At 44.9% G+C, this 18553-nt stretch overlaps 1 protein-coding gene across 5 annotated transcripts in view; it reads left to right on the forward strand.

Annotated features, from left to right (window-relative positions):
* The window catches only part of SESTD1 (SEC14 and spectrin domain containing 1), a 1198983-nt gene that overhangs the window by 845187 nt on the left and 335243 nt on the right, over positions 1-18553 (forward strand). For all 5 annotated transcript variants that reach the window (XM_069616097.1, XM_069616095.1, XM_069616099.1 and 2 more), the window contains one exon: positions 13342-13501. In XM_069616097.1, the coding sequence (XP_069472198.1) occupies positions 13342-13501 (160 nt within the window). The remainder of the gene's footprint in view (positions 1-13341; positions 13502-18553) is intronic.

Raw genomic sequence — 18553 nt, forward strand, 5'->3', positions numbered from 1 at the left:
TAATGCACCCTGGACTTGATTCACGTTTAATTTATTTCAACAATTGCTCTAACATAAAAGCATTTCCATTATATGTAGAAATATGCAGGTATCAAAAAGGTCCTTATATTGTGCTGGTCATAAGAGTAAAGTATCAACATCTACTACAGTCAAGTCTTTTTTTAAATTTGTTTGACTCACAAGTCTTTACAAAATTATTAAAATATACACAGAAAATACATCAAGTTTACCACCAATAGATTTTTCAATCATAAAATAAATGCATAGTAAGTATTTCATTTTACTTAGTTGCCAATATTGCACTTGTCATGATCTATCTTGTTGGTTCTCCACCCTTACTATTTTTAGGGCCACATTAATTCCTAGGTGATAATTTCACAGATTTTTAGAACACGTACCACCGCAGATGTGAATGTGGCACTACTGCCTGAAGTTATTCTATCCCAGAAATAACTGTTTCGCTCTATCTCCCTGCTTACGTCTTTCCAGTACTTCTCCACAGTGTACCAGGTTTAGCCTTATCCTTAAGAAGTTATTACGTAATGAGTTATCCGGGAATTTCATAAGGTAGCTTGAAAGGCAACCTAGTTTTTTTTCTCGCCCCGTAAAAAGGGGTTTACAGGAGAACACATTCTCACTTTCTCAGTTGTTCTTATCCAATCCATAGACTCTACTTTCTTAATTTTCAAAGGATTAGAAATAAGAGTATCGATGTCAAGGTCGACAATGGAAAGGCACTCTTACCTTACTCTCCAATAACAGAATTGCAGATTTAGAATTTGACATATGGCACTTAATGTCACTGTAGAGGGTGACTTCTTTTTCAATAATAATCTCCCGATATAGGGAGATTAGTTTCCAATTGGCCATGCATCTCAAAGATTTTAAGCCAAGCTCAAATCTAAAACTCCAGCTGGGCGTGCAGGCAGGGAGAGCTAGTGCCATACAAATACATACCATACAAAAGCGACCAACCAACCACAACACGCAACTCACACCTAACACAGAACCACAGCACAAACTCCAAAGCTTTCCTGAAATATCAGCAGAGGCATTCGCAATGCTGGTTAAAAGAAGCAAGAAAGCGGGATCACCCATGGACCCCTGTCCCCCAGACATCTACAAATCAATCCTCGCGCAAGGATCGCCAGCAGAACACTACAGAAACCTGCTAAATCTATCACTATCAACAGGGACTGTACCGAAGATCTTCAAATCAGCATACATCAAGCCACTCCTGAAAAATACAAGTGGTGACGTAGGTGACCTTTCCAACTACAGGCCGATCTCTAACATCCCCTACCCAGCAAAACTTCTAGAAACCTACGTATATAAACTAACCCAAGAACACGTAGAAAAATACCACCTGCTGGACAAAGCTCAAATCTGTTTCAGAGCAGCGAGACAAACGGAAACAGCACTACTATCTTTCTGGGACGACCTCAAAACTAACGCAGACTCAAACACTACCTCAGCCCTTATTCTACTCGACCTCTCCGCAGCCTTTGACACAGTTAGCCACGACGCCCTGACCAAAAGACTAGAAGACATAGGCATAACAGACACAGCACTACTCTGGACCAAATCATTCCTAGCAGACAGAACAGAAACCGTATGGATAAAACCTTTCAAATCCACTCCACGAGCTAACGACTGTGGAGTGCCACAAGGATCCTCACTATCTCCACTATATTTCAACATCTATCAGACCTCGGTCATCAGAATCTTCAAAAAATACAACATTACATGTTACAACTATGCAGATGACACTGAGATCATCTACAAAATCATAGACACCGATGCCGACCACTCAACCCTAACTGACTGTCTAAAAGAAGTCTTCAACTGGATGGATGCCAACAACCTGAAAATCAACCCAAGAAAGACAGAAATCATGATCGTATCCAAAGACCAAGAGAACGAAACCACCATCCCATGGCCTACGGAAATGGGAAACGCACCAACACCATCGAAGGTAGTAAAAAACCTGGGAGTCCTACTGGACAACACCCTAACCATGGAACCACAAATAAATGCAACAGTGAAGAAATGCTTTTTCCTCCTCCACAAAGCAAGAAGAATTCTACCTTTCCTCTCCTTCACGCACAAAACACTCACTATCGTCGCCCTAATCATGTCAAAAATCGACTATGCAAACACCCTCTTCCTCGGAATACCAGAATACCTCCTGAAGAAACTGCAACTGATCCAAAATGCAGCAGCAAGACTACTCCTCAAACTATCCAGAAGAGACCACATCACTCCAGCCCTAAAAACACTACACTGGCTCCCAGTAAAACACTGCATCACCTTCAAAACAATGTGCATAACGCACAGGGCAATCAGCGGACAAGGAGCAGGATTCCTTCAAAAGAAAATAAGTCTACAAACCAACGGAACCCCTCCGATCAAGCAATGAAATCCGCTTGGAACTCAAACCATACCTTAAGAAAAAACTTCGAGGCACCTCCTTCTACCACTTAACCGCAAAAACCTGGAACAACATCCCAAAAGAAATAAGAAACATTGAAGATCACCTAAAATTCAAGAACTCACTAAAAACCTGGCTCTTCAACACTACAGACTAAATCTGGAAACCAAAAAAACGGAAACAGGATGACTAAACTAGAAAGGACACGGACATCCCGACCCAAGAGGGCAACCCCCACGGCACCTGGACGGGTGACACCGGAAAGACTGGAACACAGGCGGCATGCACAGAAACCGAGTCAACTACCCCAAACAATCCCACCAACACTTTCGCCCGCCACTTAGTTACCGCCAGGCACCACAGTGATGTGGATTTATCGAGATATTGGCAATCACCACACTACCTGAGAGGTTGACGCCCGCCACTTAGTTACCGCCAGGCACCACAGTGATGTGGATTTATCGAGATATTGGCAATCACCACACTACCTGAGAGGTTGACATTGACAGGTGCACTGGCCACAGGTGTATGAAGGGAGGATAAGAGGAGCTATGAGAGAGCATGTTAGAGGTGGTGGCCAGAGGAGTTAGGAACCTTATATGCCAGTCGGACCCAGATCAGGACAGAGCCGCATCAGGGATGACTACGCAAGCCGAGCACCTCAACTCAGGATAGAGATGCAAACTAACCAACCTTACTAACAATTTCCCTTTCTGCAAACACCTCTCAAACTTCAAACCAAACACAACCAAAACCTAAAGCACAACAAACCGCACAAACTTCACTACATCGCAACAACAAAACAATAACACACATAGTCTTGCACAACAGTACACGACGACTACCGGCCGCAAACACCCCAGGCCCAGCCAACGGACCCACCGGGCTGAGGCCGCCAACAGCACATCACTGCTCTCTTGCACTTTTCCTGCTGCCTCCCACTAACTCAACATCCCCTCCCCTCCTCTTTCAGAGCCGCCAGAGCGCCAGGGGACCACTCCGGTGGTGATAGTGCCCGGTACAAATGTCATTTAACATTAACATAGCTGACCTTCGAATGTGTCCCAGTTGATAGACCAGAGCCGCGGTCTGGCCTCCAATCCGTAAAGAATTACTGGAACTACTTTTGCCAAATAATATCTGACTAACTGAGAGATTGAGAACCTGCATAGTTTCAGATTTAGTTTTAGCATTTGCGCTGCACCTTGCACTGTTTTTGCTACAACTTCGGCCTCAACTTTATTAAGGTCTGGGGAGGCATAGATGTTATATCCCAGGTATTTAACCACCTCCACCTTTTGGATCGTTTGCCCATTTAGTTCCCAGTTTGAGTATTTAACTTTTTTTTGTGGATGTTTAAAAACCATGATGTTTGATTTGGCGGGATTTATAGAGAGCTTATTCGCTTCTGCATAGTCACTCAGTTTGGTCAACAAATGCTGTAACCTAATTGGCGTCCTATCTAGCAACACTATATCATCTGCATAGGCAAGCCAAAAGATCTTTCTCCTGTTCAACACAGGGCTGGCCAATGCAGATTTTTCCAGAGAGATACCCAAGTCCGCCTGGAAGAGGTTAAAGAAAGGGGGGGGCTCCTAAGCACCCTTGCCTGACCCCCCTTTTTACCTCGATTTCCGAGAGTTGCCCAAGCTTGTCCAGGCGAATTCTCTTAGGTTAGTATCTCTGTGCAGCTCTACCAGCATTGCCATTGTCTCAGTTTGTTCCAAAGTAGGCCCCTGTGCACTTGGTCAAAGGCTTTTGATAGATCAACCCACGCTCCAGACAGGGACAATGATCTATCTCCTTCTGCCTGCTAACTCACTAAATTGAATGTAAGGCCATTTAAGGCTGATGACATGCCTTTCCGAAAGCCTGTTTGGAAACGGGACAAAATGCCTCAATCTTCTACCCACTGTGTCACCTCATTCAACAAGAGCTTCATGAAGATCTTACTTTCAATGTCGAGCAGAGCTAAAGGTCGATAATTATCTCCTCTATATCCCTCTCATTAAAGTTCAACTGCCAGGGTGTATATGGTTTTACTGCAAACTGGGAACAACTAGTGTTTTTAAAAACCTCTGTTAAATGTTCCACCCACCCTTTCTCAGAGACTAGATTACACAAAGAACTGCCAGTTCCGGCCTCAAATTGGTTAGTGCCCAGAAGTTTTTTGTGGTCCCTTCTCTGAGCAGATTGAGCACCTGCTCCCCGTCATTCTGTAATCGGGAAGACTTATGAAGAGATGACCACGATCTATAGTTGGTCTTGTCTCTGCTAGTTTCTGTGCTCTAGACCTTTGGTGAGAACCCTGCTATCTTAATTCTCTGCAGGGCTCTTCTGTGCTCTTTTCTTTCTCTGTGTTTCTTCATCAAATACATGGACGTGTTTTTGTTTAACCAGTCTTGCTGGCTCATTCTAAGCAGATATAGCACAAAGGAATTTGGTAAATGTTTGTGGGTGGCATCTTGTTTCCCAAATGCTTCTTGGGCTCTCTTTCAGCTGCATGTTTAGGTTTTCACCTTCATGCCTATATTTTACCAGCCTAATGTTCTTTTTTGTCCCCATTCAACAGCTGCCTATTAGGATTTTGGGAAGAGCTGGATAGTTCAGGGAAAAATAGTTCTAGCCTATGTCATGTTTCACTACCATGGTGGCCGGCAACGTATGCAAATATTGGGAGACAAAAATATAGTCCACGGTTGAGGAGTAGTCCCCTGTGTGCCATGTTGTGGAGGCTCCCGCATCTCCTTCTGAGTTACCATTTACCATCTTAAGATCCCAGTGTTCCATAAAATCCACCCACACCCTCACATTTTTTGTCTTGTTTAAAGTGGAATGGTTTTGTGGGCCCTTTTTTGACTGCAAAAAAGCAGTCTGTTTAAATCACCAGCCAAGATTATATTACTGCTTAATTAATTCCAACAATGAGCCCAGAAGCTCAAGAAAAAAAGTGTAGTTTTGAGCAGGCAGGGTTCCAGTAGATATTAATTATCACCCATACTGAGGCCATACTATCCTGGATCAAATGAGCTCTACAGGCCTGGACCTAAGATGTTTTCAAAAATAGGAACTATGTTTTTGAAGGTTTGATATATTTTTTTTTTTAAAGCTATCGGGAGACCCCCTGGAGGGGCAGCCCCCGCAGCACTACAAGTTACCAAGGACTAATACCTGCTCATGCCATTAGTTATATAGTTCCAGCAATAGGTAACACTGTTTTAGTACGCAGGAAAGAAAACCTATTTAAAGAAAAGTTATAAACACATGCCTTTTTATATGCACATTATTAAAAGATTTAAAAAATACTGGATTACAATATTGGTACTTTCTGAATCAGTACTTCCTGAATGTATCCTTGACAAGGATAGTGTCCCTTCCTTGTTAACATTTCCAAAACAAGATTTTTTTGTGATGCTTCACATGTTCAGGCACATATGGTATAGCCTACAGATGTTTCGCAACAGAGATCATGTACAAATGCAAGCCTAGGATGAGTTTCATCAGGGCTTTGAACTTGTAAAATAATGATTATATTCAGTTGATGTCTCTTTGGTTTCCTTCATATTTGTCGAATATGTCTCCATTCCAGCAAACGTCGGCTTGACGCGTGTTTATCGTGCCATCCGAGCTCCTGTGCATGGGAACCTCCTACACATTCTACATTTAAGATACCTACTTGCAAATACACATACTCATACGTCTCGTCTTCTTTCCTCCATCCTTGTGGGCGTCCACCAACCTGGGCACGGTGCCAGAACCTTTGGCAGCAAAAATATTGAGCTTCCCCTTTAAATTTAGTCCGCGTGCAGCGACGCGGCCCCGGGGGTAGGAACACCCACAGAGGCCCTGCTCTTCTCCTACAGGTCATTTTAAAGAGTTTGTATACAGGACCCTGCGTCAAGACAAGGTAGGCCCTTTGTTGAGTACGGCTTCCCAGCTTGGAGACTCCTTCCCAGGGGCTTTCAGGGGGAATGATACCTTGGATTCTGGTTCTGGTAGACCTAAGGCTACTAGCTCTCAAGCCGAGGGGCTCTTCCGGGTGACCCAGCGACCGACCCGAGGCTGGAAAAGGCTACCGACTCCCAAGCCGAGGGTCTCAGGAGCTCTACTGTGTGGTGCACGGAGGGGTGATCAAGTTTGTCCTCCTCTTCAGCACCAGTGGGCAAGGGATCGTCGTGTTCTGCATCCAAGAGTCAGTCCTCAGCACGATCCAGCACGACTACCAGCCCAGTGCCTGATGGCGCACAGCCTACCGGAGCCACAGGTGATTAGACTACCGACCAGCAGGCAGAAGACTCTGGGCCTACCGGAGCTATCGGTTGACACTTCTGTTTCAGGATTGAGGGCCAAGGAGTTTCCTCCCATGTCTGAGCCAGAATATGGCGGAAAAGCACTTGATGCAGCCTGCTAGGCTGACGGCCATTTTGGATTCGGATCAGTGCCTACCCGGTCCCTTGTCTGTGGAGTGATCCATGCTAGAAGATCCCAGTCCCCTTCCCTTGGGAAGCCACGGCAGATTTGACAGTTCAGGCAGTTGTTCTGCACAGGGTTGCATCTACCCATCTCAGCCTTATGGCTACTCTCCACAGGCTCTTCGGCACTTCGATCAGGAACGGAGACCCAGTGCTGCTGAGGACTGGCCCCCTCGGATCTGGTGGCTTGCGAGTATCTCTTCTTTGAGCAATTCCTCCTCCTCATGTGCTCCCCGCAGGTGACGTGTTTCCTCAAGGATATTGCAAGGCAAGTGATCCCTCAGGTGGTGCCTCCTAGGCTTCCACCCCTGGGCCCTCTGCCGGTCCCTCTGGCGCTTCTGGTGGCATTGCCTGTTCCTCCACCGGTTCAGGCCCTACCGGTTCTTCATACCCCGCTGCCTCCTCCTGTACTACTACTACCACCACCACCACCACCACCTCCCCCACAGCAGCCATTGGATCCGGTGTCTCAGGACCCAGACTCCCCTCTGTCTGGAAAAGGGTGTGGGGGAGGATGATGATGACACCCAGGACGACAAACCCTTTATCTTTTGGAGATGCAGGCAGTGGAGCGGGTTCTACTTTCAGGCAAGGGCTCAGGCTTCTCCATAATTTTTGTAGTTCCCAAAAACAACCAAACTGGCCTGAGGGTAGTCCTGGACCTGTCATTTCAAAAACCTGTCTTTACCGCTCGAACGCTTCAAGGTGAATACTTCAGCAAACATTGCAGAGTCCCTGTGTGCTGGGGACTGGATATGTTCCCTAGACCTTAATGATGCATACCTTCATGTCCCCACCTACCAGCCGCATCGGAAATTTCTGTGGTTCATGATATTCGTACTACTTCCAGTACAAGGTGCTGCCTTTCGGCCTCAACTCAGCTCCTTGTGTGTTCACGAAGCTGATGAATGCAGTGGCTGATCTCCTCATCCTGAGAGCCATCATTTGTATCCTTATCTGGACGACTGGCTGGCCAGGGCCAGCTCTCATTAGGGGGTGGTACACTCCTGGTATTGGCTGGCAGACATTCTTCTCCAGCTGGGCTTTTCCCCTCAAACACTGAAGTCGTAGCTGATTCCCACCCAGGAACTGGTGTTCCTTGGAGTGCACTAGGACACAGCGGTGCAGTGTTCCCCACGCCCCAGAGGCTCCTCTCTCTCTGCAAAGCAATAGGGCATTTTCTGGCTAACTTATCCACCTTGGCATGGTGGTTCCAGCACCTTCGGGGACTGATGGCATCATGAATGCTCACGGTCCAGTATGCCCACCTCAAGATGAGGCACCTCCAACTTCACTTGGCGGCCTATTCGGACCAAGAGATAGGGTCTCAGTTGGACAGGATCCCAATCCCCCGCTTCTCCTCCCAGATCTTTGCTGCTGGATGGCAATGTGGCAGTGGGAGCCCCCTTTACCCGACCGGAGCCCTTTCTGATGGTGGCGACGGATTCCTCAGTTTTGGGCTGCGGGGAGGGGCACCCTGGAGGGCTACTCCATTAATGGTGCATTTTCCAGGGCCAAGGCCCTTCTGCATATCAATCTGCTCGAACTCTGGTGGTGGGCCTGGCGCTCAAGGCATTCCTGCCTATTATCAGGGGCACAGTGGTTCCCGGTCAGGACCGACAACTCCACAACAATGTTTTATTTGAACAAGCAGGGCGGCACCCGTTACCACCTTCTGTGCATGGAAGCTGTGGTGATATGGGAATGGGCCCTTATGGAAGGAATTTGGATTTCCTCAGTTCATTTTCCAGGGGACAGCAATGCGGAAGCAAACCAACTCAGCTGCTTGGAGTTCAACACCTATGAGTGGAAGTTACACCAACTCCTGAGATATGCATCCCAAGCAGGTTGGAAATTAATATCACTCTGGCAAAAGATCACCACTGCTCAAGAAGACTCATTATATTTGGTCATAGATGCCCATATGAAATCAGGAAAATTACTCATTTTGGACAATCTAAAGCTGTTGGTGGAAAAATCACTGCTGAATACTGACAAGCTTCTACTAGAAGATCCGATGAAAGCGAAAAAGAAATGGGATGAAATTGACTGGATCCATGCTATTGAGAAAATAATATCAGGCACACACCCAAATCCTCTCCAGATGACAGATCGGAAATTGGGTGTTTTGAATAAATATTTAGTAAGATTCCCTGAATGGAGAATTAAGAGCAAGTTCTTAACGTTAAGGTTGAATGTTACCAAAACAGGAGAAGTCCTAACAAAAAGAGGAATGGGTGATCAGGCAGTAAAGCTCTCTAAGATCTGTGAAAACCCAGAACGGCAGTCTATTAAACATCTACTTATCTGTGAAGGCACAGTAGAAGCCAGACAACACTTCTTCAGTAAATTCGCTCATTGTGCTCTATACTCCTCACAAGAATCCTGGTGGGAAAGACGTATTGGTGGTAAATCACAGGAAATCACAATTGCAGTGATACATATGTTGGAGATCTGTAAAATTGAGTCATAGCCTGTAAATTAGGATTAAGCTTGGAACTAACTATTATTATACTGGACAGCTGAATTTGCATTGGAAAATGACACAGAACTTTGCTCAAAATCACTGCAAGTGTTTGCCTGACCGATGGCAAAAGGAATTATGTTATCAGGGTATCGTCTTCTCCTGTTTTGGGTGGGAAAGTATTTTCTATAATTTTGAATTTGGAATGTATTTATATTTTATTTTGTTTTTAAATAATGTTTTTTTTAGTATATCATGAAAGATTTGGCTACATGATGAAATAGTTGTAAAAGGTTAATGTTAATCATATATAACAATAAAAAAATAAAAAATCCAACTGCCCCTGGTTAGCCCCTTTGAGTTGGAGAGACCAATAAAAGACCTGTCTGTGTTGAAGTAAAGGTTGCAAGCAGCATTGTATGCTGAGTGCTGGAATGAACATTGTTAAAACGTGTATGATAACATATGCACGTAAAGTTGAAGTAAAATTGATACCTTTGGCAGTGGTCTTGCACTGTGTGAGTGCTCAATCGAAGGTCTCTGTAAGGTATCCTGCTGAGAAGTACAGAAGTGAAAGTTAGAGGGTTATATTAAGAAGTGAACAAAGAATTGTGAATCGAAGTGGTCCTGCGACGGGTCAGGCCAAAATCCCACGCACAGTTGAAAGTTGATATAATAAAGGTTTGGAAAAAGAAATAAATTTGGTCCGAGCCCGAGCAAAATTGAAGGTTTAGTGTTAAAGTGGGTCTGTGCCTGGCGGAGGGGCACCCGGGGTGCATGTTGAAACACTGGAGAAGTTGTGCATATGAGAATGTTGAAGAGGAAGGAACTTTTTTTGTCGCATCAGGCTCTCTGAACTAAAAGATTTGGAATGGCAAAGAGACTTTGGCACAGAAGGTCATGATACTGAGACTTTGAACTGCATCCTTGTGCTAGAAAAGCCAGAGTATGTGCTAAGCTCGAGTGTGCCGCCTTGTCCTGTGCTGAAAATGTGGGGAAGGGAAGCTAACGGCACAACTATCCTGACATCATTTCTTGAACACTTTTCTTTTGTATAACATTGTTTCCCACAACATTAGTATTTAGAAGTAAGGATTGGCAATAGGTTTATTAGTATATGCCCTTTTATTTTGACCAGACTCTCCTAGGACTGCTTTATTATTTGATGGTCGTAGCTTGCTCCCATCTTTAGATTTAGGATTAGATAGGCGTTTTTCAAACCCAATTGAAGTTCAATAAACACACTTGAACTGTGATCACGTGTCTGTCTTCACTGTTTGATACCATGCCTTCCTTTCATGACCCTCTCCCCTGCTTCTTGGACGACATGCTGGCGTTTTCTGCACATTTGGCCCGTTCGGGCGTACAGGTCGATACCTGCCGCACATATCTGGCACCATTGGGGCCTACAAGAATTCCCGGGAGCATGTTTTCTCAGCAGCCAACCCGGTGTTTAAGGCCCACCTTAAGAGGTTGTCCAGGCTCTTTCCTCCGGTTCACAGGCCTGATCTGGTATGGGACCTTATTGTGGTTCTGGCGGCCTTGGAGCACAAGCCTTTTTAGCCGAAGGCCTCTGAAGATATCAGGCTAGTTACACTGAGGACTGTTTTACTGGTAGTGCTCACTTCCATGCGCAGGGTCAGCGAGCTGCAAGCTTTGTCACCATTCGAGCCCTTCACCACGTTTCATAACAAGGTCATCTCGCGCACCCATCTACATTTTCTTCCCAAGATGGTCACTCCATTCCATTTAATTCAGGAGTTCTGCCTGCCAGTGTACTTCCGGAACCGGCAGTCGGATGATGAAAGGGTATTGCATTCCTTGCACCTCAAGAGAGTCCTCAAGTTCTACCTCTCTCTGACAAGATCTTTCAGAAAGTCTGAGGCATTGGTCATCACATTTGGGGGTACCTCAACCGGCACCAGGCTTCCAAAGCTTCTATTGCTTGTTGGATGGGCACGGCCACAGCCGTGTGTAAACCAATTCCTGAGGGGATTCATGCCCATGCGGTCAGATCTAAGGCCACGGCCGTCGCGTTTCAGAGACATGCTTCCTGGGTTGTCATCAGCCGGGAGGCTGCTTGGGCCATTCTGTCTGTGTTTTATAAGCACTATTCCCTGTATACCAGCTTCAGGCGAGATGCACCGTTCGGCCAGGTGGTTCTGAAGAACCTTTTTGCATCAGCCTAGATATGAGGCAACCATCAGAGCTCCACCCTCTGGTCCTGTTCAGTGGAATCTCCCACAAGGATGGACAAAAGGGGACGAGTATGAGTAATTAAGTTACTCACTGTAGTAACTAGAATACTCATAGTCCTTAGTCCCCTTTCCTCCATACGTCCCACCCAGCGCTCCACCCCCACCCTCCCCCATTGTAGGCCAGGGGCAAAGGTATTCAGTATAGCCAGGTATTAAAGCGTCCAATGTGTTAAAAGGGGGCTACGGTGATGCGCCGGAGGGCAGGGCTGAGGTGGGCGTTCCCATGTCCGGGGCCGCGCCCCTGCATGCTGAATTAAGTTCAAAGGGGAAGCTCAATTTTTTGCTGCCAAAGCTTCCGGTACCGTCCCCATGTTGGGGGACGCACACAAGGATGGAGAAAAGGGGGGGACTAAGGACTAAGAGTACTCTAGTCACTACAGTGAATGACTTAAATAAAATTGACACAAATTAAGAAAAGGATTAGAACATTACTAGAGCTGAAGTGAAGAGATATATTCAATTAAATAGTTTAGTTTAGTTCAAATATGTTGTATAGCTCACAACCAACAGGATACCGGACTGAAGAATCTGCATCTGGCGCAGTTGTCAAAAAGCACAGGTAGACATGGAAAAGGTGAGTTTTCAATTATTCACGAAAACTAGCTAAAGAAGTTAATGAACAGAGCACTACCAGAGGTTTGTTTCATAGACGTGGACCATGAACAGAAAGGTATTGATCACCTCTAGTGGAACAACAAGCCTGAATAATGTGACATACTGCTCAGTGGACCAGAGAGGCCGAGCTGTATCTTATGGCTTAAACATGGAACATAAATGCTTGGGAGAGATTCTGGTGGGGGAGACAGAGACAATCCTAGGTAGTTTACCGACGAGCCTGACAGGCGCATTTTGAATAAGTTGTAGACGATTCAGCAAGTAGCCTCGAAGTCGGTGTAAAGATCATTCGCATAATCAAGTCAGGAGTTCACCAGGCCACCCACGACCGCATAATGTGTGGAATTAAAGGTGACTACGTCTCAGCATACGTCGGCATGGAAAGGTGGATTTGATAACCTCATTTACTTGGGGTTTCATCTCAGGTTCCCAAATGACTCCTAAAATGTGTATCTTGGCAATGCTGGTTGGGTGGTCAAACAAAGCCGGTGATGAATGGGTATGCAGTAATAAAATTGCGGCAAAAATATCACCTTTACAAAAAATTGTGGTGTGACCCGGTAAAGGTGTACCCCATTATACCATTTAAGGGGGCCAAATTTGCTGAACTTTCATGCATGGCAACAAAAGTTGGAGTAAGTCATTTTTTGATTTTCCTATGTAAAGTTTAATCTTGCCTTGTAGTGCCATTATCACGGCTGTATTATATACAACCAGTTGTTTGAGAGGAATAGGAAATAAATATAAAGCATGAAATTGATGATGCGCTGTGACACTTGAGAATTAAAAGAAGTGTGTACTTGTTTTCTGCACAGGGGAGGCACTTGCTGGCCACTTATTATCTGATTTGTAATTTGCTTGTAAATCCCTTAAACTGTCTCCTTTGTGAACTATAAGAACTATGTGTATATGCAATTGTTTTATGGAAAAACTCATTTTAGTTGTGCTAAAGAATATTTTGAGAAATTAATAGAAATGAAAACCATCAAAAGGATAAAATACTACACCCAGTAGGATTTATAAAAATATTTTCTCATTTAAATATGCAAAATAAAATCTCTTTTCCAAAATATGAACAACTCTAAATGTATTTTTTGTTAGACTCAGGTCTCCAAGGTTTACGAGAAAAAGGCCAAGTCCTTCTAGATCAAATCACCGGCCAGGCGGCCTGGGCGTATGGGAAAGATGTATCCATTGAAAATAAAGAAAATGTTGAACACATTCAAGGAGTGATGGAGGATATGCAACTTAGGAAACAACGGTACAGTAATGACTGCTGCTTCACTGATTTCAAAGGGTGGCAGATAAATGGTTTCTTTTTTTGATATCGAGAAGCAATAAAGGACATGTTTCACACATAGCCAAGGTTTGGGGGGGTTTTATTCTGGAAAGTTGGTTATTTACAATTGCTAAATTTGTATATATGTTTCCAGTTCACTTGCCTTTCATGTTGCGTATGCAAGCTATCCAAAATGTAGTGCTTTTGTGTATAAATAGATTGTACATGCATGTATGTTTGTATATATGTGAGAATGAATTAAATGTATTGAGTTATTGGTCCAAGTTCACCTTAGAAGGCTGGCAGGTTTAAGGAAAGTCAGATGATTATATTGCTTAAGAATATTCCTCACCATTTTATAGTATTATATTGTTATGGAGCCCGTGGTAAGTCTGACCATGAAAATAATAATTTGGATAGTTTTAAGTTTGTTAATCAAATTGAAAGTACTTTTGTAAGGAGGTATGGGCAGGGTAAACATTGGATGTGTTGTGATTTAGAGAGAGCTACTTTTAATGCACATATGCATGCCTTAACATTTGCACTCCCCACTCTAACCATTGGTGAGTCGTTGCGAGTAAGAAATAACGTGCTTGTTGATAAATTGAGCCAAAGACTTTTTATGCCTGGCTGGTAGTTTGCAGCTTGCTGCCCCACATCCGCCCTCATTACTTAAACATCTTACCAGGTGATTCATTGTAAATATTGATCTTTTAAGGATGTAGATCAGTATATACTATTTTTGTGAAAATCATATTTATAGAGTATTTAGATGCAATGGAGCACACTGCCCTCTCATGTTTGAATGTTTTGATTACTGCACTGTCATACAGAATATATTGCATCAAGGCCACCGAAAGAACAACTCATCTGTGTGTTGTTCCATGGGTAAAACTGTTTGTGTGCTTCTGCATTTCATAAAACTCTTTCTGCAAACGTGGATGCAAATAATAAAGTTCCTTTTAAACTGAATTGTGCACAGCAGGAACGTGTCTAGCCTTTTTTGGGAATGTTTGATGTAATATAGATCCCAAGACAGTTCTTAGTTTTAGGGAAAACAACTTATTTTGGAAAGGCAAATAGATTTTCTCAAGTTGAATTATTATCTTTCTTACCAAGGAGAAATGTTTTGGGGAACAGTTCCTCAATTGAAATACCTGAAATATTTTGCATGTTGCCTTAGTGTGTGTACCGTGGCTTCATCTAAAATAATACATTACTATGTGGTAATTTACTTTGTGTTGGTAAAATAGATGGGTACATTCACAGGTGCTCGGGGTTATGGAACGATGGAAAAGGGTAGGGGATGGAGGGAATGAAACCCCATAAAACAAAAATAAAGTGAAGTAAATTAGCAGAAAGTAAATTGCCACATAGTAATTTATTTTGTTTAAAACACGTGTCTGGTATTTTATGCTATGCAAAATCATTCATATCTGTTCAGTTATTAATCATTTATACTGTGCTAACTCCACCGTAGTGGTCTTGTGATGCCAGTATCTTGTCCGGAAGGCATAGAGTTCCCCTACCTGCAGTACACCAGACTGTACACTGTGAGGAAGCAAGCAAAGAGAGTGGGGAGGGCAGTGGGGATGGCAAAGGGACATAGTTAAAATATAGGGAGAATGATTGTATAAGTAGGGGGTGCTTGTGTAGTGGTTGGCAGTGTATCAGACGAAATGCTGATCAAGAGGGAGATTAAGATGTCTTCAGTATTTCCCATGATAGCAGTTTGCTTACAGGGAAGCACTACATTTCGTGGAAGCATGGTTGTGTGATGGCCCCTAGATGTGTTCAGGCAACCCTTGAAGTTTGAAATCCGGAATTGCTACACAGTTTTTTAGGCTCCCCTGCAGCACACCATGAATATAACCTGGGACTGTCAGGCCAAGCTATCTTAGGTGACAAAGCCAAGAATTGGCTTTATAAAAAGGTGAACACGGAAAGCCACAGTGTGCGAGAGGAATAGGGAAGGGAGTGGAATCCAACCTATGGTAGGCATAGCTGGACTTCTTCCCCATGGGGACGAATTCACATCTGTTGACAATAGATGAGCTAACATGAAGTGAATGGGTGAGACTGGCCTACTGTTTTGCCGATGGCCTCTAGGCAAGATCTGATAACACACATGCAAGTGTGTGGCTGCCTGTAAATTAGTGTATAGGTATTTAGTGGGGTAGAATTTCTTTACTAATATGAGGATTATAATTGTTTTAGTGTTGTGAGCCAAATGTTTGTCAGAGTTTTAAATTAGTGCCACTAAGATCTGCTATTAATGAGCCCCCTGAAACTACCCTATTCATCAATCAAGAAGACACCAAAGGTACAATATAAATTTGAATGAAAAATATCCCTCTGCTGCCCTTCCAACAAAGTCGAAAAGTTGTTAACAGGAGAGGGCAAACCGAGATGCTCAATGCATGAAAGGAATTACATAAGGAACAATTCTCCAGCATAGGTGTCTGGCATGGATTCACATGCTAATGAATAACGAATACCTAGCAGTAAAACATTACACAACCACAGGAGGTGGCAAGCCTCAACAGAAGCAATCAATTCTTACCTCTGGAACAGACTCAGCTCAGGTGAACAGGTTGCGTAGCACTGCTTGGCTGACTCTGGACTACTCGCTGGAATCTGTCGGCGCAGTTTAACTTTGTGAAGGTTTTGTACGTGGACCTCCACGTAGCAGCCCTGCAGATGTCCAGCAGGGGCACACCAGATAGAAATGCTCTCGTTGCAGTGATCGCTCTGGTGGAGTGGGTACTCGGATGGCCGGGCAGCAGTTGGTTCGATAACCGTTGGCAGTGTGTGATGCAGCCAGAGAGCCAACTTGAAATGGGAGCCTTGGACAAGGCCTTCCCATGGTTCACATGACCAAAGTTCACAAACAGTTGTGAAGTCTTCCAAAAACTCTTTGTGCATGTCACGTAGAACATCAGGGCACGAGCAACGTCCAGCTAGTGCGGGGCCCTTTCTGCCGGTGACAAAGGTTTTAGGAAGAAAACTGGTAACACCAAAGCCTTGTTGAGGTGGGATTCTGTTTGGAACCTTCGGCATGAAAGAGGGGTGTGCCTGCAGCACCACCCTCGATACGTGGAAAGTCAGATACGGCTGCTTGCAGGACAGGGGCTGGATCTCACCTACATGCTTAGCAGAGGTGATGACCTCAAGGAAAGCCGTCTTCCATAACAGAAACTTGAGTGGGACCTGATGCATTGGCTTAAAGGGGGCTCTGATGAGCCTTGTCAGAAACACGTTGAGTTCCCACGCCGGGGCAAGAGGCTTCACCGGCCGGAAAGATCAGGGATGTCCTTTGAGAAACTCTGACTAGTCTGTGGGACCAAAGCAAGGATCTTCCTGGGGATCTGGTGTAGCGGGAGATAGCCGCCAGATGTACCGTGATGGAGGTATGCGCCAGACCATCCTTTGCCAAGGATAGCAAGTATGGAAGGATCTGTGGAGCCTTGACCCTCAGAGGGGTAATCTTCTGCGACCGGCACCACGTAGCAAAATGCTTCTTAAGTCTGTAGCACTTTAAGGTTGACAACGCCCTGGCCTTGGCGAGGACTTCCCTGCAGTCCACTGGCAACTCATAACCTCCAAACTCTAATGCTGCAGGAGCCAAGCCTTCAGGTTCAGCGATCCTGGTTTGTGATGCAGGATTGTGCCTCCCTCTCTGGAGACGATCTGGAGCCGCCGGCAACTTCACTGGAGGCAACGCTGATATGCTGAGAAGGTCCAGAAATCAAATCTGCCTCAGCCACGCTGGGGCGATGTGTCATCTTGCATTGACACTGTCCGAGTGTGTTGATGACTCATAGCAGGAGAGGGAATAGGGGAAACGCGTACAGAAACCGCCCTTCTACGGGAAGGAGAACGCGTTCCCCAGGCTCCTTGGCTGGTGGAACCTACTAGCAAACCTCTGGCATTTGGAGTTGGCTGCCGATGCAAACCAATTGATCTGGAGTCTGACCCATTTGAGGAACAGGCGGTCCACCTGATCCTGACAAAGCTTCCACTCATGGCAGGAGTGCAGTTCCCTGTTGAGATTTTCCAATGGTTTTCTTGACTCCTGCAACGTGAAGAGGGATGAGGAAGATCCCCTGTCCGGCAGTCCATCGCCACAAGTCCTGTGCCTTTTTGGAGAGCGCTGGGGATCGAGTGCCCCCCTGCTTCCTGATGTAGAACATGGTGGTGGTGTTGTCTGTGAAGATCCTTGCAATCTTGCACTTCAGAGGCGGTAGGAACGACTCAAGGGTCCATAGAACTGCCCGTAGCTCTAGGATGTTGATGTGCAGATCCTTCTCTGGCAGCTGCAGGTCCCAGATCCTTCAATAGCCTGACGGTCATCTCCGTGTGTCCGTCGACCAGCTCCTGCGATTGGGCGCATATCAGCCAGTCGTCCAGGTATGGGTATACGTGTATGCCCTGTAGACGCAGATGGGCTGCCACTCGTGCCAGGCATTTCAGGAACACTCTTGGGGCTGACTTCAAGCCGAAGGGTAGGCCCTTGAACTGGTAGTGCTAGCCCTGCACTACAAAACATAGGAATTTCCAATGTTTCTTGTGAATGGGGATGCGCCTCTATCTAAACCCTTCGCTATTTTGTTCACTAGTCATCTAGTGTGGCACAAATCATAGGGTGCACCCACATTTAACTCAACTAACTACTTAACTTTAGAATGTCCTTCTCAAGGTTAAATGAGCTAACCGACAAGCACGCCACAACACTAGCTTTCAGTGCAGAAGAAGCAACCCGTATCTTAGGTCTCATCAAAGATACTGAAAAAACTTTACAAAGTGAAGACAACCCCGAAAAAACTATTCAGAAACTAGAAAAACTCATTAGACGTGAGATCTCCCAAAAATTACATGCTAGCACACTAGTGGAATATTATAAAGCTAAGAAAATTCCCAGAGGTCTGAGGGTTTACCTAAGACCAACACTTTGTAGTGAAAATAAGATATTTGTACAAAAATGGGACCAGATCTTGAATAAGTGTTCTTTGGACCTTATACTACTAACTATTG

The sequence above is a fragment of the Ambystoma mexicanum genome, chromosome 9 (assembly GCF_040938575.1).
Source record: "Ambystoma mexicanum isolate Mex_15411 chromosome 9, UKY_AmexF1_1, whole genome shotgun sequence".
NCBI lineage: Eukaryota > Metazoa > Chordata > Amphibia > Caudata > Ambystomatidae > Ambystoma > Ambystoma mexicanum.